Below are 23992 nucleotides of genomic sequence, written 5' to 3'. Positions count from 1 at the left end.
GGGAGGTGTGGCCTGTCCTTTCCCCAAGCCCTGATCTGTGTCCTTCCTTCGCCCAAGAGCTTCACTGAAGGAACTGCTGCTGTGATGAAATCTATCTGGTTCTATTAGAGGGATTACCCAGGATTATGTTAGCAAAACACCACTACACCCACTTGCCTCTAACAAGTGCCAACACAAATAGTGCTCAGGCAAAGAGACATTTTCTCTCTCTTTTTTTTTCCCCCATAAAGAGCTGAAGGTTTTTGAGAGGTAAAAAACTTTGTTTCTAATGTTGTACTACTTTGCTAGGAAATATTTCCAAGGGAAATGAAATTAACAGCCGCCATGTGATGAAACGAAATAAATACCCCCTTTGCTGAAGTCCTGCCAAATCCTCGTCTTGTTCAGCAAGATGTCCCAGCCCTGAGATATTCTCTTCAAATCAGTGTTTTTTGGAGGGATTTTCCTCTAGTATCATGGCTGGAGCAGCTTAACTACTCTGAGTTCAGTCCTCTTACTTGCACCCCAGCAGGCTGAGTCCCATGCTAACTTGTGGGTAAAAATCAAAATGGAATAAGGAGCTTGGCTTTGCACAATCTGGAAATGTGGATTATGACCAGAAGCTAGCAGGTGGACTCACACGGGCTGATTCTTTTGCCTTCACCAAAAACGTGGAGTACGCCATGCAAAGCTCTCTGAACCCTTTTCCCTCTATTGTACGCCAACCACAGAGCTTTCTATAGACTGGGAGCAAAAACTACTGAAGCTTTGGGAGAAAGATCATTTTTGTGCAGCTCGTCTGACCTGCTCATGTGCTGAGTGACACAAACACCTCCCCTGCGTGCCTGTTTTACAGATGGCTTCTAGCGTAAACTGGCAAGCCCCAGATGTTGAAGCAGAGAAGAAGCTGGAAGCTGGAAGAAAACACTGCAGTAAGTTCAAAGTGGGCAAGTTCCTTGTTCCAATTCCCATGCCTAAGCTTGGTGACTGGCTCCACTTTGCACACCTGGAAACATTACAGCCTAACCGCGTTTTTGAAGACTGTACATCTCCCTTCTATCCATGAAATATGACATTTGCTGAGTATACTTTATTGCAATAATACCAGTTAGAGAGGCTGCAAAATTCACTTGCCAGCAGTGAACACTTCTACTCCTGTGTCTGCACACGAAATGCCTTTTTCTCTTCTTGTGGCTTGAGAGGGAAGTAGTTATTCTGGAGGCAGGATTGGAAGTCATCTGCCTGACTTTTTTGTGAAACCCAAGGGGAGCTGAGCTCACGGGAACATCACTCCGCATCTAAATGCATGTAACCGTAGTGCAGGTGGTGGGTCTGCGTCTCTCTGAACAAACTAGCACTGGGTGTGGATTGCATGGGCTGTACTTCATCAAGTTTAAATACTTGCTCTTAAATATCTCGCATAACACATCACAGAGGTTTGACTGCACAGTCCTGCAGTTTTGCTTTCAACCGCCTGGCCCTACATAACCTCTATCCCTTGGACATGAACAGGTACATGTTCCTAATTAAGACAGAAGAAACACAAATGTATAAGCAGAGAAAAAGGCAGAGGGAGCTCATACAGCTTCTGTGAGCAGCACTCCTGAGCTTTTGGTGCTCTCGAGCGAAAGCCAGGGATGCCGATACTGCTTGCTCCTTCCCTTCAGTATCCACAGCTGCCCACTGAATGGTTGTCCAGAGACGCTTGCCACAGCAAGAGGAGATACACCTTGCTTTGTCAGTCTTGCCACACAAATGTTTTGCAGGACCCAAAGAGAGCCCTCAGGGTAACCCAGCGAGAGGATGCAGAAGATGCTTCAGCAGCCATCAGCAAATACATACGTAGGAAGGAGTGGGAAAAGCGCATCATTAGGCTCTCTGCAAACAAGGTGCTCTTTCCAGTCCTCAGCCACGCGCTCGCCAGCAGCCTCCTTGGTGGGGCCTGGTGCTCGTGCATGGCTGAGGGCTGGGGCACACTAGCCTGATGGAGCAAGGTGGGAGCGTGGAAGGGGAGCAGCGTGGCTGGCTGAGGGACCAAGCCAACGCAGCTCCTCTGCAGGAAAGCAGTGGGCAAAGCAAGAGCATCTCTTGACACTGATGGAGAAAGGTGCCATGCTCATCAGCCAGCCAAGCTGGAGAGGACTGCCCTTTGTGTCCCATCTCCAACTGAGCGCAGCTAAGCTATTTCACTGCCTTTGTTTCTTCCAAACTAAAAGCACCTACTGATGTACCTGCCCGCTCTGCCAAACAGGCACTAGAGAAAAGACAATTACCACCTCCACTCAACCCCTGCCTCCACCCACTTCACGTGATGTCTAACAGAGATGTCAGCAAAGCCCTAGCACAGTTTCTGGGTCCCCCACAATCTCGTTGTGCACCATTTTGAAGGTGTCAATGAACAAGTCCATCCACTCTTGCCGCTCATTTCCAGTGGCAAACTTGGCTTTTTCGGCGGTAAAGGCCAAAGTGGCCACCAGCTGGGTGTACATGCTGGGGTCTTGGGTTTCCCGCGTGGAGTTTAGGAACTGGGCGATCGAATGTATGGTGCTGGGGAAATCTATGTTGACTCCCTCTTCCATGGGGCGGAAAATAAGTGGGTTTACGTTCCCAGGGTTCCTGTCATCTGCAAGTGAGGGTCAAAAGAATATTTTCAGGGCTTGCTAGCAATGGCTGGGTCTCTGAAAGCTACCTGGCTTTCCTACGTGCACTGCACCAGAGAAGAACAGAACTAACAAGGACAGAGGAGTAAAGACCAAAGCCAGATCTTAAATCTTTCTGCCACGTTTATGAGGAACTGTGGGCTTTGTACTGAAATCACTCACAATATCAACCGAGAGACCTCAGAAAATGACATGGAACCCTAACTGCCCAGTTCCTTGCTACTCATCCACCACAAGCACGAAGGAGAAAGAGCAGTGCTCAGGAAGAGGGCCACGAGGTCCGACTTCTTTCTGCATAGGGGATTCAGCCATCACATAGCTTTGAACTCTGCTACGTGAAAACTGCACACATGATGCTGTACAGCCAGGGAAGACATCTAAGGGACAGCATTATGTGAACTCCTTGCCTGGCACTCAGCCCGCTGTGTTTTGGCTAGAGTCACTGCCCTGCAGTGTGCAATGCTCCTGCGCAGTGTCCGGGCTAGTCAGGACCCAAGAGCCTCCATCTCCACCTGGCTGAGCTGAACTTAAATTTGAATAAAATCCCAAAGCTCAAAGCAAAGCCTTTTGCATGGGTTAGAAAGAGCCTCACAGAAGGTCATGCAGTTTCTATTGAAGCAAGTGGTCAGTTCAGGTTTGCTCAGCGTTTAACCCATTTAACACTCCAGCATCCCGTTAGCACCGCACTAATCGATGGGCGGTAACAGAGAGAAAAGGGTCTGGCTGAAAACAGGAAAACCTGCATTTCCTTAGGCAAAGCACTGAGGCAGCATGCCTTCGTCTGCGGATGAACCCAAAGTGGCGACGTGCCTGGCTCTGCAAGGCAGCAAGGGAGGAAGCTGGGGTGTATGCACTACCTGTCCCTCTCTGTGCTCAGCTGACAATACCCAGGCTGGAGCTGGCGTACCTGGCATGAGCCATTGGTTTGCTCCTGAAAGTGCCAGGACTGCAACTGTGACAGCCATGGGGCCAAGAACAGGGCTGGGTGTAGCTGCCTCCGCGACTTCAACCTGTCTGGCCTGTCTATGACTGGACACACGCATTGGACGTGCATAAAGCTCGCTCACTCACATACCCTGCGAAGGGCACCGTCTCCACCCTGAGGGTTTGCAGGTGAATTGGCACCAACTCTTGAGATGTTCTCGGAGAACCGCAGGAAGCTGAGCACTGAGCAGAGAAGCCCCAGGCTCTGTTACGTGCCTTATGTCACATCCCATCCAATACATTCCTTTGCCACTACGCAAATGTGATCATGACAAATCCTGCTAGATGATGACGGTAACGCATCACGGATCATCCAGTGTGGCAGGTGGAAGGCGCTTTGCCCAAAAGCTGCTGAATCCCTGGGTATCACGTAAAACTTGGTCTACCAGGCCTAGTATAGATCTTTGCACATCAGGACAACTTTTGCCCATGCTGAGATTCTTGTACTGGCACTTTCACACGAGGCCCACACCTACCCGGCCATGTTGCTCCATCTCCCAAGTCCTCTGGGGTGCAGGTGTAGGGCTTGCACTTGACCTGGCCTGCCTACGGCATGGCTTGAGGGATTCGCCCAAGAGTGAACCCCCTCAGATGCCTCCTCAAGCCATTTCTCCTCTGGTCCCCAGGACTGGCAGGTACCAGCGACCTGTTCTCACCTTGCATCAGGAACAGAAACACCCAAGTGCACTCCAGGGAAAGGACTGCCAACTTCACCTTGTTTGGAAGGCTTTGATGGCCTAAGCGTAGGAGAATATGAGTGTGCCACTGCTTGGGTCAGTCTCTCTCCTGCAGTGTTCCTCAGGAACGGGGAGGCTGCAAACACCAATATCTTCAAAGACACCTGAGCAGTCACCAGTGTGGCATGGGGAAGTCACCTCCTTGTGCATGGATCCACAGGACAAAGCTCCTCAGAGGACACTGCAGAGGAGCCTGTGTGGATAGCTCAGCGTCATGGTTGGACATTGTGCTCTCTGCATGGCCAGGTGCAAATACTCAAAATATTACCAAAAGATTTTAGATGGGAATAATTGTATCTTTACTGACTTCAGATTTCTGAGCATCCTGGGACCAGTTTTCCTTTGCTTTGTATGGACTTCTCTGAGAATGAAAGTTGATAGAGGGCCTACAAGGAAGGATGGAGAGGGACTTTTCACAAGGGTGTGTAGTGATAGGACAAGGGGGGAATGGCTCTAAATTGAAAGAGGGCAGATTTAGATTAGACATTAGGAAGAAATTCTTCACCATGAGGGTGGTGAAACACTGGCACAGGTTGCCCAGAGAAGTCGTGGCTGTCCCCTCCCTGGAAATGTCCAAGGCCAGGTTGGATGGAGCTCTGAGCAACCTGGTCTAGTGGAAGATGTCCCTGCTCATGGCAGGGGGGTTGGAACTAGATCTTCAAGGTCCTTTCCAACCCTTACCATTCTATGATTCTATGATATTCTGTATAGTATTGAGTTGAAGTTGGGGACTGTCACAAAAACTTACTCATGGCAAGAGTAGAGATAAAAATTGCCAGAACTAGCAAAACTTTTTCCCCTATAAGCTTTGTGTGTATCAGCAAACAGTGCATCTATTGTATTTAAAGAGGCACAGAGACTCAGACAGACAGGACCTCTAGGAATTCAGCTTGCAGATCTGCGCCTTAACAAGCAAAATGTGATGAAGTAAAGCTACCTGCAGCGAGCAGCAGCCATCTCTTTTATACCAGAGGATCCTTACAGCCTTTTTCCTTTGATCCAACACCCTGAGTTAATTGTTAATTAAATACAGCCAGCGTTAGAGAAGCCAAAGCTTTGGGTCCACTGTGGTGTCATTTTCCAAACGGTCCCTCCCCCCTGCTCCGCCCGTGTCGCTCCCAAGGAGCATCCTGCCCAGTGCTGCAGGTTGGGCTCTGCATTTCAAAGCTCACATGGGTGAGAGAGTTTAGCAAGGGGGTTTTGACTTGATATGTAATGGAGACATGGAACAAGTGAGAAATTAATTGCTGAGTTTGGAGGTCAAAACCTGGTGGCTCCCAGGAATTGGGACAGAGAGAACTATCCGGGCTGAGCCATGCTGGTGCACTAACGCAGTGCACTTGTACCTACCTGCGCAGAGAACTCAGAGAGACAGGAAAAGAGCAGGAGATGAAAACCTGGAGCCTTTCCTCACGTAAAATCACACTATTTCCCAACCCCCTGCCATCCAAAGGGAATGGACAGGATTGCACACTCCCCTCCCATTCCTGAACCTTGTGGACTCTCCCTCGGACCTACCCCTTTGTGCAGATGACATGAAGCTACTTGTAATGTTTACCTGTCTGACAGGGCAGCTCAGGACAGACGATCTGTGGATCTAGAAGGAAAAGAAACAAGGAAAATTGAGTGATGTGCTGCCACTCCCCTTCACGGCTTGCACAGCCAGGGTGGCAGGGCGAGGTCTCTCAAAAGGGGAAAGCATTCCAAAGCACTGCCCCAGAAGGCTGGCCCGTATCTCAGGAAGTATTATTTATCCAGAGCTCCATAAAGGTCAGCCCCCACCATGAATGACCCAATTTATGAGCTATGGCCAACCTGGTGGAACACAGTGCCTCTGCGATCATTGCAACACACCATATATGGCCCCCACCCCAAACCCCAGGGGCTAGAAAACTCCAGTTTCCGTAAGCAGTGCAAGGATAGGTACAGACCTGGGCAGAGCACGTCCTCCATCTTGTCAATGAATTCCTCTGCCACCAGATCTGAGAAGAGCCTCATCTTCTGAACTCGCTGGGGTTCATTGCATGCGATGGACACCAGGGTCTCACTCTGTTCTGGCTGATCAAACATGTCTCCAATGCCAATGGTGTTGACGACCACATCTCTACCGCAAAGAGCCCCTAGGTTCTTGTCGTCATCCCGGGGGTCATAGCGCCCATCCGTGATCACCACCGCAAACACTTGGGCTTTCTCTCGCCTGCTTTCCTTGATGAGCTTGTTGTAGGCAAACTGAAGGGCAGAAGGTGTCCAGGTGCCTCCAGCAATCCACTCCAGGCGCTTCACTGCTTCCTTGAAGCTTGACAGTGAATCAATGCGCTCATCATCAAGCTTGATGGCTTCGAAGGTCCCCTCATGACTGTACTGCACCACCCCAACACGAGCACCTGCCAATGAAGCGTCACGTTACTTGGCTTTGTGTCCTCAGTGAAAAGTGGAGAAAGGCAGCAAACTTTCATATCAGCAAAGAGCTGCCTGACTGGCCTACAAAGACAGGAAGTGGAAAAAGCAGAAACTGCTGCAAAAATGCTGGAGAGATGGATTGCAGCCCAGGACAGCTACGACAAATGTGGAAGCTGGAAGGATCCAAGACTTTTCTTTTCCCCATGCCCTGCTCTGTCCCCACACAGTCCAGACCTGTCTGCGACTTGGGGTCCTTGGCAATAGAGCCCAGCCGGCTGACCACATTGACCACAAAATTTTTCTCCAGGGTGAAGTTGGTGTAGCCAATACTCTCTGAGCTGTCTATGACGAACATGATGTCCAGGGCACCGCAGCGCTTCTCACAGTCTGGGGAGAGGGACAGCAGGAGGAAAACACAAAGGTCAGTGATGGTGGGAACAAGAGCCACCAGGGCAGAAGAGACCATCTGTGAGAAGATGGATACAGTTAGGACCACACCAAGTGTCCACATGGTCTGTGGTGCTGCCCACAGCTGGCAGCATAGGGAGAATTTTACATGCATCTTTCTGTCGACGTATATCAAAAGAAACCTTTCTAATCTTGCTGTGTAATACACTCTATCCTATCATCGGGACCATGCAATTCTGTATAACAGCTCCCTGCTTCTGCGATGGCAGAGCTGAATTTTGGGGATGTAAGCCAGGCTGCCCCTGCAGTGCCACTGCACTCAGTGGTGGGCTGGGACCGGGGCGAGCAGGGAAGGACTTCCCCTGGTGTCTCCTCTGCAGGGCGCAGTGCTGTGCAGAGCAGCAAAGAGCCTGCCGTGCCAGAGGCTCCGTGCAAAGGGCAGCTCATGGGGCAGAAGAAGGGCCTGCTGAAGAAGGAGGCAGCCTCTGGTGATGTCTCTTTTGCCATCCCTTGAGTAGTCATTGCCCTGCCACGGGGAGAGGCGATGGTCTCCTTACCACAGCATCCGCACGTCTCTCGCACGTAGGTCATCACGTCGCAGTCCTGCCAGCAAAGGGGTGCAGGGTGAATGCCTGCCTCCCCTTACGCAGCAGCCTCCCTCTCCAGGGAAAAGGCTTCCCTTTCCCTTCCCACCTCGCAGACCCCCTCCCCTCTCTCCTTGGCTTCCGCTGGAAGCCACGGGCCACATCTGCTGGGCAGCAGCAGGACCTGACGCCCTGTTACATCTCAGGCTGCGCACAACAAAGTTGCCCAGGAGGAAAAGCGCTGGGGGGCTGCAGAGCAGGGCTACTTACAGTCAAGCCAGGATCTCCCGCTGGGCCGGGGGTCCCCTGTAAGAAGAGCGCACAGATTTCAGGCACACTTTTCCCATGAATTCCCTTTCTGGGATCTAGATGTCAGAGCCATCAAAAACGTGGCTTTTTGCAGAGGTCTGCCATGGGAAGGGTAGGAGAGCCTCGCTGGGAGCCAGCAGATACGTCTGGCAGCTGGTGTCCAGTCCGGAAAACCCTGCTGTGGGGACACTCACTGGGGTCCTCTGGGCTTTAGAGCATCAGGGAGAAGTGGGGAGGTGAGGAGGGAACTGTGGCATCTGCTCAGACATGGTGGCACGGTACTGTACCTCAGGGCCTGGTTCACCAGTTGGACCGCGGGGTCCAGGCTCCCCTCCTGGGCCAGGATCGCCCTGTGGAAGAAACAAGGAAGAGTCAAATATTTCCCTGGCAAGGATGGTGATGCAGCTGCTGGTTTTCGGAGCTCCTCCTGACCCCCTCGTCAGGCATAGCCCTGCTAAGAGCAGCCACCAGCCGGCCACAGCTGAGCTTGGGGACACAGGGCAGACAGGAGAGCGGCCAGCGCCGTCCCCCGTCCCCAGTACGCCTGGAAGAGGTGTGGGAGGGGGATGCTGACCCCGCAGGCAGTATAGGAAGTCTACTTACTGGTTCCCCCTTCACTCCTTTGGTGCCTTGCACTCCTTTTGGTCCAAGCTCACCTCTTCCTCCCTGCTCAAAGGAAGGAGAAACAGATCCGGCATGGAGCACATCTGGATATGTTCAGGCAGAGTCTTTACTTCTCTGAGCTTGTCAAACACATGCCTGGTCCAGGAAAGCACCTTCTAAACCAGCAGCTTAGCGCAGAGCATATAAATGGTGTTTACACAGGCATTAACTAAGTTTTTACAAACCATATTTCAGATGGTTTCGAAAGGAGATGGGCGTGGGAGATACACCCAGGCTCCGCAGCTGCAGGGAACAGCCGGAGCAGCTGCCAGCAGGACAGGCTCCTCGGCCACACACCCGGAGGGTTGGGCGACAGCCACTCAGCATTTCAGTCAGCATAAGAAAACAGGCGATGGAGACAAACACACTCACCTTGGGTCCCGGCTGCCCCTTCTCACCCTTGTCACCCTGCGAAAGGAGAGGAGGGAGCGGTCAGCACCCAGCCGGTACTGGCCCCACACCGTGCACGCATACGTCCAAATGTTGCAGTGAGGGGCACAAAGCTGAACAGCAGGTGTAGCTTCAGGCTGATGGTTGGGGTCGTGGGTGCGGTCACCTCCCCATCACCACTGTTGAGGCTGGGGTCCCCAGCACCTCTGTCACAAGGCTGATGGAGATGCAGCCAGGTTCGGTCCTGGTGTTCAACCTCCCATCGCCACCTTTGAGGGCTCCACGGTTTTGTGACCCTGATCGTTTTTCTTCTTCCTTCCCTCCTCTCCCAGGCTTCTCGGCTCCAACATCAACCTCCACCAAAACAGGCTTCCTTGGGGGCACGTCTGTCTGTGCAGGACATGGTATACATACCTGCGGTCCTCTGGGTCCAGGGTAGCTAAAGCCAGGCCTGCCTCTGTCACCCTTTGGTAGAAAAAAAAAATGACCCATCAGAAACCAAACCAAGCCTTTCTGACCTGGTGAAGCCTGTGACAGTCAGAGCTATTTTCATCCTCTCTCGGGGTGAGACACCACCAGGAGCCGTGACTTCTGCAGCTGGCCCTGAAACATTGGGAAAGGCTGTGCGGAGCAAGGCTTCGCAGGGTCTTGGGGATGTCACAGGCCAGGGATGACACTGAATCTGTGCAGGGTGAGGGGTGTAATCAGAGTTGCTTTGGCCAGAGTGAGACCCACATCTTTACCCTGTAGGGAGGCTCAGGTTTGAGCCATTCTGTTCCTGAAGCATACAAGTTTCTGCAGTGGAAACTGCCGTTTTTTTAATAATAAAATAAAAAGCACACCAGAATACCCTTTCAAATGCAGAGTTGCGTTCAGGTACATTACCTTTGGTCCTGGTGGTCCGGCATCACCTCTCGGGCCCAAGTCACCAGGGTCCCCACGTGATCCCTGCAGGACAGTGTTGGGGAGAGCAGAAGCAGCGGGTGAGGATATTCCCTGCGGCTCCCTGGCCTCACAGGAGACCATGCTGGAGAAACCAGCTGTTGAGATAATGCTGCAGGACCACCTCCCCTCCTGATGAGGTTACTGTGACTGATTCAGTGCTTGGGTTCCCGCATCCCTTGGAGCCACATGGATGTCATGGCACTGTGGCCACAGTGGGGTGCTGGACTAACCACAGACCCAAGACAAACAGGTGCCCGGGGAGCCCCATCTTTCCTTGCCCAGTGACCTGCTCTGACGTAGTCTCTTCCACCTTGTCATGGGAACACCTGGGCACTGGGAGCAATGGAGAAGCAGGGACTCCCTTGGTCCCGAAATTTCTGCTTGCCCTGGGAAGGGCTAGCCAGGTGCCTCTGGGCGAATTTCTGAGCCTCCCTGAGAAAAGCTCAAGCAGGGTCCCCTCGGGAGTGATGGTGTAGCCAGCTTGTGTCAGTAGTGCAAGGGAGGACACGGTCACAGAGATGTCCCAGGATGACTTACTATGTTGCCTGGCTCTCCCACAGCACCTGATGGGCCTCGAGGTCCTGGCAGTCCTTGGTCTCCCTGCAAAGTGAAGCGAGACACAAGAACGTAGAGAGGCAGGTACAGGCAGGTGTGCCAGAGGAGGAAAGCTGGGCTGTCACCAACCCCTGCTCCGTGCTTACCCTTGCTCCTTTGTTTCCAACCTCGCCAGGCAGGCCACGAGAACCCTCTGGACCAGGATCTCCCTGTGAGAACGACAAAGATATTCCTGGTCAGGGATGTCCCCATCGCTGTTTATGTGCACGTCAGTGCTTCTTGGAGTGAGGAGGCATGGCGCTCTTCTCAAATCTTGTGCTTCTTGGCTTGAAACAGAGTGTTAGGGCAGTGTACCCTCTGAACACGTCTCTTAGCCTCGAGCTTTGCAGCTCTTCATCTCTTCTCTGGATCAAGCCCTGGAAGAGGAGGCTGTACCTGCTGCCATCAGGGCAGGCAGCAGGCACAGTGGGAGCAGAGCACACATGCAGACCCCACCGGTATCTGCTGTTCCCAGCTCTGGTGTTGGACACTTCATGGCTGGGCAGCAGCACATGACACACACCAGCCCTGTGCATCTTAGGCTCGTTTGCAATGGTCTGGGCAGCTGCTTTACTCACCCTTTCTCCTTTGGCTCCAGGAGTGCCTTTGCTGCCTTTTGTCCCTGGATCTCCACGTCGACCCTTTAAAAACACAGAAAGTCACGTAAATGGGTTGTGAAGATGGATACTACCTGAACAGTGATGCCTGGCTGCCCTGCTTTCTCCCTCCTGACCCTGGAAATGTCTCCTTGCCCCCTTAGCGAGCGTGTGCCTGGCAGCAGGGGAGCAGGGATGCCCATGCTGGCACTGCTTGGGGGACCTTGCCTGTGGCTTTTGGAAAGCCACAGCCAGACTATTCTTTCAGGAGGGTGGTCACCACAGTGGCCACAAACACTCATGGTTCATTCCTTCACAGTTAAAGACTCTGCTTTCCTTCCAGCTCACCTGGCGTTGCTTCCCGCACTAGATCTCACACAAGGACACAAGCCAGCTGGGCTCTGGCCTCTTCGTGCTGGTGGAGCTGTGCTGCTGTATTCTGCCAGGGAATGTCATCTCCAACCCACACCCTAAATTTTGCAGTGCCCCATCACATTAGCTTCAGTTTGTGTGGCACCATCGATGTCATGACACGGCTGTGATTTGATGCTGCCCTTTTGAGAGAGCTCTACCACAACAGCCACCAGACTCACACAGCTCGACTCTGTGAGCTCCTGTGAGAAGCCTGAGGTTTGAGGAACTTGCTAGAGTACAGCTAAAGGGTCCCATGGCATCCACAGATGCATTTGTGGTTATGTGAGAACACAGGATGCTTCTCTAAGGTGAGATGGTTATCATCAGGCTTGGGACTATGGATTACTGCTCTGTGAAGATGGGGGAGACAAGGAGATCAGCATCTGCATATCTTTTGGCACGCAGAAAATAGGAGAGGCAGGCTAAATGAGGCAGTTTCTCAGAGCTCATCCATGAAACTGCATCAGGCTTCCATGGTGTGCCCACTGTCCAGAGAGCTATTCAGACACTTACAGGCTCTCCTTTGGGTCCAGGAGGTCCTGCTTCACCTCTTCCTCCCTTAATTCCAGCAGGCCCTTGAGCTCCAGGGTCGCCTGGAAGACCCTTGGAGAAAGAAAAGAAATACGATTTGTCGGAAGAGAGGTCAAGGTGCACATACACACACACCTCTTGGCTGTGTCAAGCAGTCCACCCTTCAGCAGATGTATGAGCACGTGATTTATGCTTCCACACACCCACCATGCCTGCATGTCACAGCTATGTGCACAGGCTCCAGCCTTGGAGCAATGGGATGCTGTGTCACCTTTTCTCTATCAACCAGTGCAAAGGCTTGTCAACTCTTCCTTACAGCATCTGCCCAGCCCTGCTTAAAGCCAGAGGACTATTTCAGCCATCTCCGCTGTGTCTGAAGTAACTGGCCATTAGCATAGCAACCCCTTTGACTATAAGGTCCAGTGCAGTGGGTAAAGCCTGCGTTAGATCTCTGAGCAATTAATCACTGAAGTTTACTCACGTGAATAAGAACAGCCTGTGAACACTGGCACTGCCACAAACACCAAGGAAGTCGTGAGACTGTGGCAGGGGAAACCATGGCTAAACAAGGCCTTTCCACTCAGGAGAAGATGGGAAGACAAGGAAAGATGCAGTGCAAAGGGTTGGCTAGGAAGGTAAATCCTCCTTTTGCCCGCTTTTCTCTGCTCTGGACAAACACTCGAGACCCGGGCCCACTTTGCTCTGGGCAGCTGCAGGGATGTTGCGCAGTCCCCCCTCCTGCTGCCCACATGATGTTTCCCACCGTACTGACAGTGACATGCATGGCGGGACAGCTCACGTGACCACCCAGGGACTTGTGCCTTCTCCATGCTGGTGGGCTAATTTGCAGAGTCGCCAGGATGCCTTGGCAAGCAGTCGTCTTTGTGCTGCAGCTGCCCCGTGACCAGCAGTTCATACCACCCCAGCTCCCCAGCACGTGGAGCAGAGCCTAGTAAGACACTGCAAACATCCGAACGCTGCATGAACCTACCGGGCTTCCTCTTTCTCCTGGAGGTCCTAGCGGTCCACTGCGACCAGGCCGGCCAGGATCTCCCTAAAACAGCCAGAGAGAAAGAGTCATTGCCCGTGTCACCAGCATGTTGCTGTGCACCACTGACGTGCACCATGAGGAGCCCAAGGAGCACGGCCAGCAAGGCTCTTCCCTTGTCTCCGGTGATCATTGATGGGATCCAGACCCCAGGCAGACAGAGCCTATGGGCTCCATGAGTAGCGAAGGATTTAAGAGCAAATATAGGCAATGGTGTTTAGCTGTCCCCACTGGTGGCCTTTGCCCACACTCTGCTCGCTCTTCAGAGTATTCGTACCTTTATGCCTTCATCTCCTCTTTCACCTTGGTCTCCTGCATCTCCTGGGTAGCCATCAGGGCCCTAGGGAGGGAAAGGACAAAGAACCACACATTTTGGAGTGGCAACAACATTCACTTTCCCTGCAGACTAAATCAACCAGCTTAGAGAGTTGCTCTAGAGACTAAAAGTTTTTGCTTGTTGCTAGTGTTGAGGAAAGGAGCAGCTCCTCCTCTCTATTTGAAGGGATGGGACGCTGGGGGATCTCAGATTACTAGCCCATGGAAAAGAGGCACAAAAACATCAGGCTGTGCTCCCCATTCCAGGGATCCCAAGCCTGGGGGATCAGATCATGTAGTCGGTTGGAAAATGGGCCAGTAACCTCTCAGTGGCTTTATCTCTCTGCATGTGCAACTCATTCAGCAGCTAAAGTTGTGGCGATACGTCTGATGTGCCTAGTGAAAGAGTAAAGCGTTCCTACCTTGTCACCAGGGTCTCCCTTACAGCCCGGTGGTCCAATTCTCCCCAGCTTTCCCTAGAGAGACAGCATTCACAAGAAGAAGAGAAGCTGTAGGTGTCTGAAGAGAAAATACAGCTTTTCCTGTTAACAGTTACTAATTTTTAACATCATCCGCTGACTGTAGCTGCAATCAGTTAGAGAATAAACAGTAAGTGTATTCCTTAAACAGGAGTGTAGCGTGCAGAGACAAATGGAGGAGGAGAAAGTAGTCAAAACACCTCAAGTTGTAACACGGGCATTGGTGGGAATTCAAGCATGCTCATCCTGTACACGTGTCCTGGGTGATGGACACGTCCCTTAAGGCTGGATTTGGTGGTCACTCACATCCACAGTTGTGCTGGTCCTCCATTGTGCATCTGGCACCCGAGCAGCTCAGGTGCACGGGAACCACGCTGCCCGATGGATGCCATGAGAGCAGTGACTGCCTTGCTCTGTGCCCCAAAATGGCTTTGCTGGCAGGGCTTAGACAGCTCCCCCTGGCCAGAGAGTGGTGGTGACCGAAGGACTTTGTTTGAGAGCATCAGCAGGCATTTTAGGAGTGGGAAGAAGAACTGGTATTATCTCACAGATGTACTTGGCTGGGTATACGACAAAGTGCAGAGAAAAATCAGTCCATGCTAGCCAGCAGACAAAGCCAGGTGAAATAATCTCAAACTAAGCTGTCCCACTGTGGTACATCTGCATGGCACGCAGATCTAAGTGACGTCGTGGCTGTCTACAGTCACCACAGAGGAGACAGAGGACTGAACCCGGTTTTAGGGGTTTAATATTAACAAGAACTATCTTAGAAATGAAATTTCAGATTCTGTGACAAGCTGCCATGAAAACCAAATTTCTGCAGAACTCTCTGTGTAGATGTCCTGCAGGGGTCAGTAACGCTCCGGATGGCTGCACCCAGATGATCCGGCTGTGTCTCCTCCTGCAGCAGGAGCACAGCTAGGTTACATATCCCGTTCCTGCAGGGAGCTTGCTGATGAAGGGATAGCACTTCTGTGACCTGAATTAATTTATCAGCTAGCCCACGTATTTCTGCAGGACATGTAGAATGATGTGCAAATAAGTTCACAGAAACCTCAGTTGGTTAGAAGAAAAAGCTAGCATGCGGGATGGGAGAAACAAAACAACCTGAGGAGACAAGGGTGGGTAAAGAAATGAAACAACAGCAGCAGCAGCATTACAGGGTGCTCCCAAGTGGTGTTACCTTCTGTCCATCGGTGCCATTCCTGCCTGCCAAACCAGCGGCACCCTGGGATAAAGGGGGAGAAGAAGAGGGATCAGTGGTCTGTTAACACACGCTCAAGGGTTGGTAGCTGGAACGACATGCAAGTTACAAAATATCCTTTCTTACCCTCCGTCCATCAGATCCAATCTCGCCCTGGGGAGAGAAGAGGACAGGAGTTAGCCACTCTGCCTACATCTCCTCACACCCATTTACATCATAAAAACATCACCGCTTTGCAAGACCATGAGCAACACCTGGAGGAAGAGACAGGCTTTGGGATACCCCTGGAAATCCCTCCCCATGTCTGCAGTCACACATTAATAGGGTCGTTATTCTCCTCGTTACACCTAAACTCTCCCTCTTTGCAGCAGAAAGGTGCCCCTCCCACTCCCCAAGTACCCAGACGTGCCATTTGGTGTCTTCTTTCTCACCTTCTCTCCTTTCAGCCCTGGGACACCCTAGACAAAAAGAAGAGAAGAACCCTGCGTTAGTACCTGGGGATCAGCAGGAGCAGAGGCAGAGGAGTGCCGGGGGTCTCGCATGGGAAACAGGCAGGTGAGGGGGAGAAGCAGAGCTGCTTTGCCAAAAGTCAACAAATGCAAAGAGCTCAGCCACCGGCTGTGGGATTCTTACCTTGGGACCAGGGTATCCGATCGGACCTTCAATACCTGGGTCACCCTTAGGGGAGGAAGATACAGAGAGTTAGCTCGAGCGTGGCAGAGATGCGTCCCCATTTAATGCAGGAACAGCACTGCTGGCTGTGGCGGGGACTACTTTCCACAACTTACCTGTCGTCCCTTCAGCCCAGGGGAGCCTGGCTCACCCATATTCCCCTTTGCACCCTAAGGAAAGAAAAAACCCAACGTAAGTCCAGGCTTAGCGTCAACTGTGAGAAAATGGCAATTTCTGGGAGCATCAGGCTCACTGCAGCTGCTCCCGCAGAGCTTGGGGCAGCACGCCGGCGGAGCGGGACCTGCTTTATTCTGGGGAAGTCACGGAAAGGCTGTATGGGGAGGGGAGCACACAGAGCTGGGGGCAGGAAGGCAGGACACCCTGCACACGTCAGAGCTTTGCTCTTGAGAGTGGGAAAATCGGAGACAACTGTTGCCTCACTGCTGTTGTCCTCAGGTGCTGAAGGTGCCAGCTGCGGCTGGCATGGCTGATGCTCAGATGCCATCAGTGCATCAGCCTCAGCACGGACATGAGGAGACGCCGGTGCTGGCTGTGTGCTCCATTCATTGCAGCACAGCAGCACCCCAGGGCCAAGGCGGATGCTGGCAAGTTATTTCCCACCTGGGTGCTACGCCTGTGAAGGCTGCTGCAGGCGAGGTGAGATCTAGGGCATCCTGCAGTGTCAGTGGCAGGCACGGGCATTATTCTCCTCCCACAAGTTAGGGTGACTTACCTTCTGCCCTCGGTATCCCTTGGGACCAGGCGGACCTGCAATCTCCAGGCAGCTCATCTTGTAGCACTGAAACACAACAAATTGAACGGGAGGTGTAACCACCGCGCCGCAGTGTGCCGGCTGCTTCACGCGCTGAGCCAGCGCGCACCCGAAGCTCGGCTCTGCAACAAGGCTCTCCACGCACCTCTCCCCGTGACCGCAGTGCTAACAGCTACTACGGCTCCAGCTGGCTTAGCGTAGAGGCAGCAACAAGCACGCAGAAAAATGCTGCCCGTAAATTAAAAGCAGAAATTTGCCACAAGCACGTTCATTATGGCTTGGCTCTTGGCCCAAACCAAAAGAACCAGACTGCTAAGCGTCAGACAAGGTGGCGTGGGCTTGCTCTTCTGGGGCTGTTAGGGGACATGCATGCCCTTTGGAAAATCGCTCTGCACACTCTTCCCTATGTATGCCAAACCCTGTCCATGGGATGCCAGCAGGGTGGGAGCTTCAGCTTGCAGAGGACCTACGAAACATGCTTCCAAAGTGCCAAACCGAGTGTATTCAGTAGATCAGAATTCACTGCAGGTGAGAGGGAGGCAGAAAGTTAGTAGTCCAGTATGTCATTTTAACCACTGGGTAAGGGGATGGATCCCCAGTTTCTGCACTGATGCACAAGTGGACAGAGACCCATCTCATGCAGCTTGCTGCAAAATCTGGCCTGCTGTTTCGGGGTAGGAGCTAGTCTTCTCTGAGAGAGGCAACTTAAACCTGTGTCGTGTGGCAACGGCATAAAGATGCTGCTCACTCACCTCTCCGTAGGCTTCGTGTTTCTGCAAAGGAGAAAACAGGATGAACAGAATCAGTCAAGGAGGTCAGCTCCAATAGAAAAACAGCATCACACCCTTGGAGGTGTGTGTGACGGTCAGGGACATGAGGTGGTAAAGGTCCCATGCCTTTAAAGACATTCTCCGCAGAGTCTCTGGTTAACAGTGCCGCACAGGTGGGGCCTCAAAGACCATGCTGATGGTGAGCCCATACCTCAGTGCTGCACACTCGTCCACACGCCCCTGGATGGGGAGCAGGCTGGGGTATGGGTCTGGCCTTCAACAAGAGCCAAGACTAGGGTCGTAGCCTGCCCAGACAAGCTGGGAACTGAGGCGCAAACCAAGGAGCCCTAGCTAAGTACCAAACCAGAGAAATCAGAGATGCTCGAGACTCCACTTGGCCCATAAGTGCTGAAAGGACATAAAAAAGGAACAGAGGCTTTACCCTGCTAGAGATGCTCTCCAGAGCCCTGCCAAAACCCACCATGGGGCCCCTCAGAAAGCATCTCCCCATCTACGCGCTGCTTTTCTTCCCCCCTAGTACATTCCCTGCACCTCAGGCAGCACTCCATACCATAGCTTGGATTATCCTGTCAATGGTGTTCACATCAATGTCCAGGGTGTCCTTCTGTGTGATGGCGTAGTTGTTGCGGTACAGCTCGTGTGGCAGGTTGGCGATCTCCCGCAGTCCCTGCTCGTAGACGTTCTGGCTGGGGGCCACTGCGAACAGCTTGATCCCCATGTCCCGCGCTCTCTCAGCCTGCATCTTCATCCCACCGCAGGGGCTGCCAGTGACATGGCCATCAGTGATGACTACCGCAAAGTTCACGCCTGAGGCCATCTGGGTCTGGATCTGCTCCGTCATGTTGGAGATAGCGCAGTCCGTGAAGGTGCCCCGGCCAAGGTAGTTAATAGCGGACAGCCTGGGGAGGTATATGTCTTTGCTGCTCGTTAAAGGGCTGTAAATTTCCACCACATCCGAGTAATGAAGTCCACCAAACTGCCAAGTGATGTAGACTTGGTTCTGGTAGAGCTCATTCTCCAGTTTATCGATGAACACAGGGATGAACCGCTTTATTTGATCCACGAGGCTCTGGATAGGCACAGTCTGCAGAGCAACGCTCTCCGAGGTGTCAATGATGAAGTACACATTGATGGGGCAGTTCCTCTTTTCTGCACGGAGACAATTATTCAGACCATGTCAGAGCACTTCATGCACCGCTGCACCCCCTTCACTGTCCCCCAGAAACCTAGACCAAGAAGCGTATGTAGACAGCACATAGAGGGCAGCGCACAGAGTTATGAAGAGAGCAAACCACAGCATGACGTTCGAGGTTCAGCTTCGTGCGAGAGTGTTGCATCTCTTACTAACCAGAAGTTATTTCCACCTGGGTTGGAGGAAACGAGGAAACTGAGGGCTAAATGCTAGGTTTGAACGAAGAAGAGCAAGGGTATGACTTTTGCTCTCCTGCATTAAATGAATGCCCTGCCTGACAGGCTGCTGGTTGCTATCTGATTTATAAATATTTTCAAAAAGATCGTACCTGAGTGTGATACTGGGAAAAGCACAAGTCCCGCTTAGCTCTAGCAGTAACATCTGCATTCAGGCCAGATGACTCTTCAGCACCCAGGACCTCAAAATCCTAAGACCTGCTCACTATTGAATTAATCTTGAAAATCTTGCCATTTTTTGTAAAAGTTAGGCTGGACACATAAATCACCTCCTCCACATTCCAACTGAAAAGTGCTGAAATTGTCTAATTCAAAACGAACTATTCTCTGACGTCATATACAGAGCTGAGGTCTGCAGACTGACTGGTATTTATTACTGCATCAGCTGGGAGAAGCCACAGCTGGCAGACGCCAGCTCTTCAATCTCTACCTCTCTGCACTCCAATGCAAACCCAGAAATGGGAGTTTCGGTGGAGGATGGTGCTCCCTACAGACAGATCGCTATGCCAGGGCACTGCCCAGGAGTGCAAAGGGGCAGGACAGACGTAAAGTGCTACTGTCAGTTCCTTGTGAGTAGGCTCTAGAGCTGAGCCTGGCCATTGCTTTCGGTAAAATTGCTGCCTACAAGGGAGAGAGATACCCCAATTATCCGGTTAATACCTGTGCAGGAGGTAGGACTGACTTCTCCAGGATCCACATCAAGCTGAGCATGGAGAGGAACTAGAGCCACACAAAGGAGAGTAGAAAAAAAGGCTTCTCGGAACATCTCAGCAGTTCCTCTGGATATTTAGATGCCTGTGGGAAAACACAAGTTACATGTTAAGCATGATATACAACCTCCTAGCTCTGCTGGGAAGACACAAAGCCAGCCAATGCTCCTTGTGAACCCTGCGTATGAAAAGCACGACCTCTCCATCACCGTCATATGTGCCACTAATGTAGACTTTTATATTGACTTGAAAGCTAAGCAATTAAAATATTTCCTTTGCTGGAGTGTGGGCAAATGATTTGAAACTGCTTTAGCTTCTCTGTCAGTCTGAAGGGAGGGATCAGGTGGTGGAGCTATTGAGAGTGCGTCAGGATCTTCTGATTTCATGTCTTCTCTCCAAGCGTGTGTCTGGCTGCCCCCTGCCCACCTTAACTCCACCCCCCTCGACGCATGCAGACATAAGCATCCATGCTCCTCTCTCCGCCTGCTTGGCCAGACCACCAGTGAAGATGTGCAGCAGGTCCTCTCTACCTCCGTCTCGCCATGTGGGTGTGGTGATGCCTGTGTATACTGAGAGAGTACAAAATCCCTTGTTAACAGCAATCCTTTGTAGGCTGCACAACTTGTGGAGCGAAGGGACGAATAAACAGGCACTAAAAGAAATTCATGTCTTTAGCATTCAACCCATCAGTAGGCTTCCAAGGCCCAACTGCACATTGGAGTATATTTTGTGTAGAGTTACGGTAACTTTAGCAGCAGAGGAGTCAGAGATCTAGTCTGAAAAGTTCTTTGGAATGTATATGTTTTCAGAGGAACCCAGGATTTGATAGAATTCACAGACAAAACCCAAGCGACACTTCTCAACAGCAAAGAATACAGAGGAAGAGGTGACGCTCGCCTGGAAGTCTAGAGGACAGTCACACTAACCAGCATGGCCCTTGATGGCACACAGACCAAGTGGTAGCATAGACATTTTTCTGCTTGGTTGTCAACTCAACACAAACCCAAAAGGGGCACGTGTGACCTCCATTACGAAAAAAAGGCCTGAGTCCAGACCAGAAAGAGAGATTATTCCTTGAATGGATTTTTTGGGTAGCTCTTGGAAGATCTAAGGCTTGAACGGACACTGAGAATGCATTCGGTTGCATCGGCAGTACAGGGGAGTGCAAGTTAGTAATGCAGCTGAGAAACGGCGTTACCTGAAGAATACAGGCAGTTCAGCTCCCCCCACAGCTCTCCAGAGACTTGTCTCCACCTGGTGACCAGCTGCTCCCCAGTAGGACACGTCCCATTCCAGTTTATACTGCAAGCTGCTGTGTATCACCGGGTTCTGCAAACTGGTTTATGCTGGAAAGGCTGGTTCCTACCAGTGCTGCAAATATCCTTATAACAGTGACTGCCTTCCTCCTTACTAAGGCTTGTGCACATGCTAACAAGCGTGTGAGAGCCAGTCCTCAGGCTGGATTTTAGACAGGGAAAGGAGAAACCCTCACGCTCTTTGGAGATCTCCTGGGTGGATGGGACAAGAGATCCAAAAGCTTCAGGAACACCAACTAGAGGTGCTTCATAGACATGGCTCAGCAAAGCCCTCTGACATCGAGGGCCTCTCGAGTCTTCAGCCCAGCACCCAAATATCCCTGCCAAGCAGGTCATGGGTGCTTTTCCTCCCCCTCCAGCTCATAGATGCTGCACAGCTGTTTGCAAAGAGACCTGACCGTGGCCTCTTGAAGTCGCTGCATAGGTACGTGCAGCTCAATGTTCATCACACTGCAGAGAACAGAAGAGGTATTGAAAGGATAAAATACTTGTTTTTAATGCTAAAGGGGTATTTTAGTTAAGCTCAAGACTTCCTCCCTCTGGCCTTATCACAGGCTTCCCTCATCCTGTTGGCTCTCCACAAAGCAGAGCTGCAGAAATCCTGATGTCTTGTAGGACACAACAGCTTTGTGCCTTCAGACAGCACCATTTTAGAGCCAGTCTTTCGTGACGGCGAAGGAAGCTGGAGACATCAGCTGTTGGAGAGGCTGGGAGCACTGGAGCCTTTGGCCAAGTGTCTGACTCATATCATCGTGTCCCGAGTTTAACCACCTCCCTCCCTCCCTCCTGCCGTATGTGTGTGGGTGGGAAAGGCGCCGTGCAGAAGGGCTGCTCTCCAGGCAGAGCTGCGAGGAGCAGTTAAACTGCATGGGCAATCAGGGCCAGCTCTGGCAAGGGACTGCCCCTGCCTGCAGCCCTCGGGGCTTTGGACTGGGTCAGTGAGGCACTACAGCCTCTACACGGGCAGAAAGGCGAGGCAGAAAAGTGACAGGTGGAGACGCTAGACTTCACAGAATCACACAATCACAGAATGGTAGGGGTTGGAAGGGACCTCTGTGGGTCATCTAGTCCAACCCCCCTCCGGAAGTAGGTCATGCCACTGTCACGGGCACTCTGTCTCCCTTGGGGCATCTCTATGCCTCGAGCCACATTAGCCTTTTGCTATGCCAGCATCCCACCTGGTTATTAACAGTGAATGGACAAATAGTGGGGAGGCCCCTCTCCCCATCGAAGGGGTCTCCAAGGCTGGGGTGGGCAATGGTGTCCATTTCCTCATCCTCAGAGCACTATCAGCTGTTGAGATTCTCTCACAAATCTCGTAACATTTGATATTTTCCTTAAAGCTCCACTTCCTGCTGAGAAACGCTCAAATGGAAGTCTCAGATTTCACCAGCCAAAGGGTATGATTCAGACTAACGCATTTTCTGGATGTTGAAGACAATTTTTGAACATGGGCAGTCCATAAAACTAATGGAAAGAGCAAACTGGGAGCTGACTCATTACGTTTGAATGCTTGGGTCTACCCATTTTTTTCTTCCTTGGCATTTCTCTCTCTGCAAGAGCAGGACCATGACATTGTAGGAGCAAGGCCTTACAAGGATTTCTCTCCTTCTCTCAATATTTGCATTGCTGAGTGATGCATCTCTTTCCCTGTCAGATGCACACAAAGAAAAAACAACAGGGAACCTCGAGCAGTGGTTTCGGGTCCTCTGAACAGATTTTGAGGGCACTGCTTTGTGCCATCCTCCCTGCATTAGGGTCTATGCTCCTACCTTATGCCTCAGGTGCTCAGCAAAAAAAATGCATGGTCTCTGCTGCTCCCACACTCAGATTGCAGATGACCTGGCTGTTACCCACATAACTGCAAAAATATATGGAGCTATCTACACAGAGCCCTGCGAAAACGGTGGTTTTGCAGGAGGACCTGAGTTCTCCACTTGTGGGTACCTCTTCCCACCCTGAGCGACTGAACCAAATGTAATACTACGGCAAACAAATAATTTGCAATGACTCTTCCAAATGTGCCAATTACAGTCAGCTTATTTGGGCGCTCACATCTGATTGTCAGATAGATCAGATATTAATGCACCAGAAAGATCATCTCACGTGCCTGCCCAGGCAGGGCCATGGTCTGTCTTACCCCACACATTGATATTTCCAAAGTTCTTCCTGGTGCACCGTGTATTCCTCCTTCGATACGACAACACCTATTACAGCTGAGCAAGTTGTTCCCAAATTCACAAAAATTCAGGTGCTCTGTAAGCTAACTCTGCCCTCAAGGAGCTTATTTAAGGCCACAGAACCTGCATTACTCTCAAGAAAGGAGAATTACGCTAGCTATGTCATACGTAGAATGAAGTTTGAAACTGCGCTGCTGCTCTGACATCGACCTAGTCCCAACTCTTTTCAAGGCCGTGCCCAGCGGGCAGTGCCTGTGGTGCCACCCACTTGTGCAGGCACCATTTTACTCCACTCAAATATGTGCCGTATAAAATAAAACCAGGGGGAAAAAACCCCCCAAACCAAAGCATGTCCCATTTGGAACTAAAGCTCTTACAAATGCACCTCCTCTTCCTCGTCTGCATGCCCGCGGTTCGCACCTTGCATGCGGAGGGTATTTCTGTGCTTGCTGCAGTCGCTACCCAAACGTTCCCTGTAGCTTGAGGACCTGGGGGTGGTTGCCCACCAGCTGCAGGGAGCCCAGCCCTTCTCCAGCCATCCCAGGACTCCAGCCAGGGGAAGCCCAGGCCACGGGAAGGCTGGGGAAAGCAGCCCCTGGGTGCTCCGGCCGCAGGACTGCATCTGACCCCCCCGGGGGGGATGCTGCAGCCCCCTGGAACTTTGGCAACCAGAAACCTCCATTGACAGTGCTGGTGCAGACCCCTGCCACCAAAAAATTAACTGACCTGAGGAGGCAAGCGCAACTGGCTCGCAGGCATTTCCTAATGTGCTCCTAACCCCCCAAAAAACCAGAGGATCGCTTGCTGATGAAACTCATCACAACTAGGAGACATGAGTCGCAGGTCTAATCCACCTCTCCTGAAATTCCGAAAATCAAAGAGA

The 23992-nt window shown here is 51.8% G+C and overlaps 1 protein-coding gene across 1 annotated transcript in view; it reads right to left on the bottom strand.

The window, feature by feature from the left end:
- Nucleotides 1-23992, bottom strand: part of COL6A2 (collagen type VI alpha 2 chain) — a 28893-nt gene that overhangs the window by 4251 nt on the left and 650 nt on the right. The window contains exons 2-27 of the mRNA XM_009944894.2: nucleotides 19564-19698; nucleotides 18026-18624; nucleotides 17437-17457; nucleotides 16646-16711; nucleotides 16029-16082; nucleotides 15874-15918; nucleotides 15672-15698; nucleotides 15367-15393; nucleotides 15220-15264; nucleotides 13980-14033; nucleotides 13520-13582; nucleotides 13186-13248; nucleotides 12177-12266; nucleotides 11232-11294; nucleotides 10761-10823; nucleotides 10597-10659; nucleotides 10000-10062; nucleotides 9529-9579; nucleotides 9097-9132; nucleotides 8665-8727; nucleotides 8349-8411; nucleotides 8023-8058; nucleotides 7726-7771; nucleotides 6995-7147; nucleotides 6292-6744; nucleotides 5919-5957 (exon numbers count right to left, since the gene is read on the bottom strand). Coding sequence (XP_009943196.2) covers nucleotides 5919-5957; nucleotides 6292-6744; nucleotides 6995-7147; nucleotides 7726-7771; nucleotides 8023-8058; nucleotides 8349-8411; nucleotides 8665-8727; nucleotides 9097-9132; nucleotides 9529-9579; nucleotides 10000-10062; nucleotides 10597-10659; nucleotides 10761-10823; nucleotides 11232-11294; nucleotides 12177-12266; nucleotides 13186-13248; nucleotides 13520-13582; nucleotides 13980-14033; nucleotides 15220-15264; nucleotides 15367-15393; nucleotides 15672-15698; nucleotides 15874-15918; nucleotides 16029-16082; nucleotides 16646-16711; nucleotides 17437-17457; nucleotides 18026-18624; nucleotides 19564-19669 — 2452 coding nt within the window. The 5' untranslated portion in view covers nucleotides 19670-19698. The remainder of the gene's footprint in view (nucleotides 1-5918; nucleotides 5958-6291; nucleotides 6745-6994; nucleotides 7148-7725; nucleotides 7772-8022; nucleotides 8059-8348; nucleotides 8412-8664; nucleotides 8728-9096; nucleotides 9133-9528; nucleotides 9580-9999; nucleotides 10063-10596; nucleotides 10660-10760; nucleotides 10824-11231; nucleotides 11295-12176; nucleotides 12267-13185; nucleotides 13249-13519; nucleotides 13583-13979; nucleotides 14034-15219; nucleotides 15265-15366; nucleotides 15394-15671; nucleotides 15699-15873; nucleotides 15919-16028; nucleotides 16083-16645; nucleotides 16712-17436; nucleotides 17458-18025; nucleotides 18625-19563; nucleotides 19699-23992) is intronic.

The sequence above is a fragment of the Opisthocomus hoazin genome, chromosome 9 (genome assembly GCF_030867145.1).
Source record: "Opisthocomus hoazin isolate bOpiHoa1 chromosome 9, bOpiHoa1.hap1, whole genome shotgun sequence".
In the NCBI taxonomy this organism is placed as follows: domain Eukaryota; kingdom Metazoa; phylum Chordata; class Aves; order Opisthocomiformes; family Opisthocomidae; genus Opisthocomus; species Opisthocomus hoazin.
This window is presented reverse-complemented; position numbering and strand designations above follow the sequence as displayed.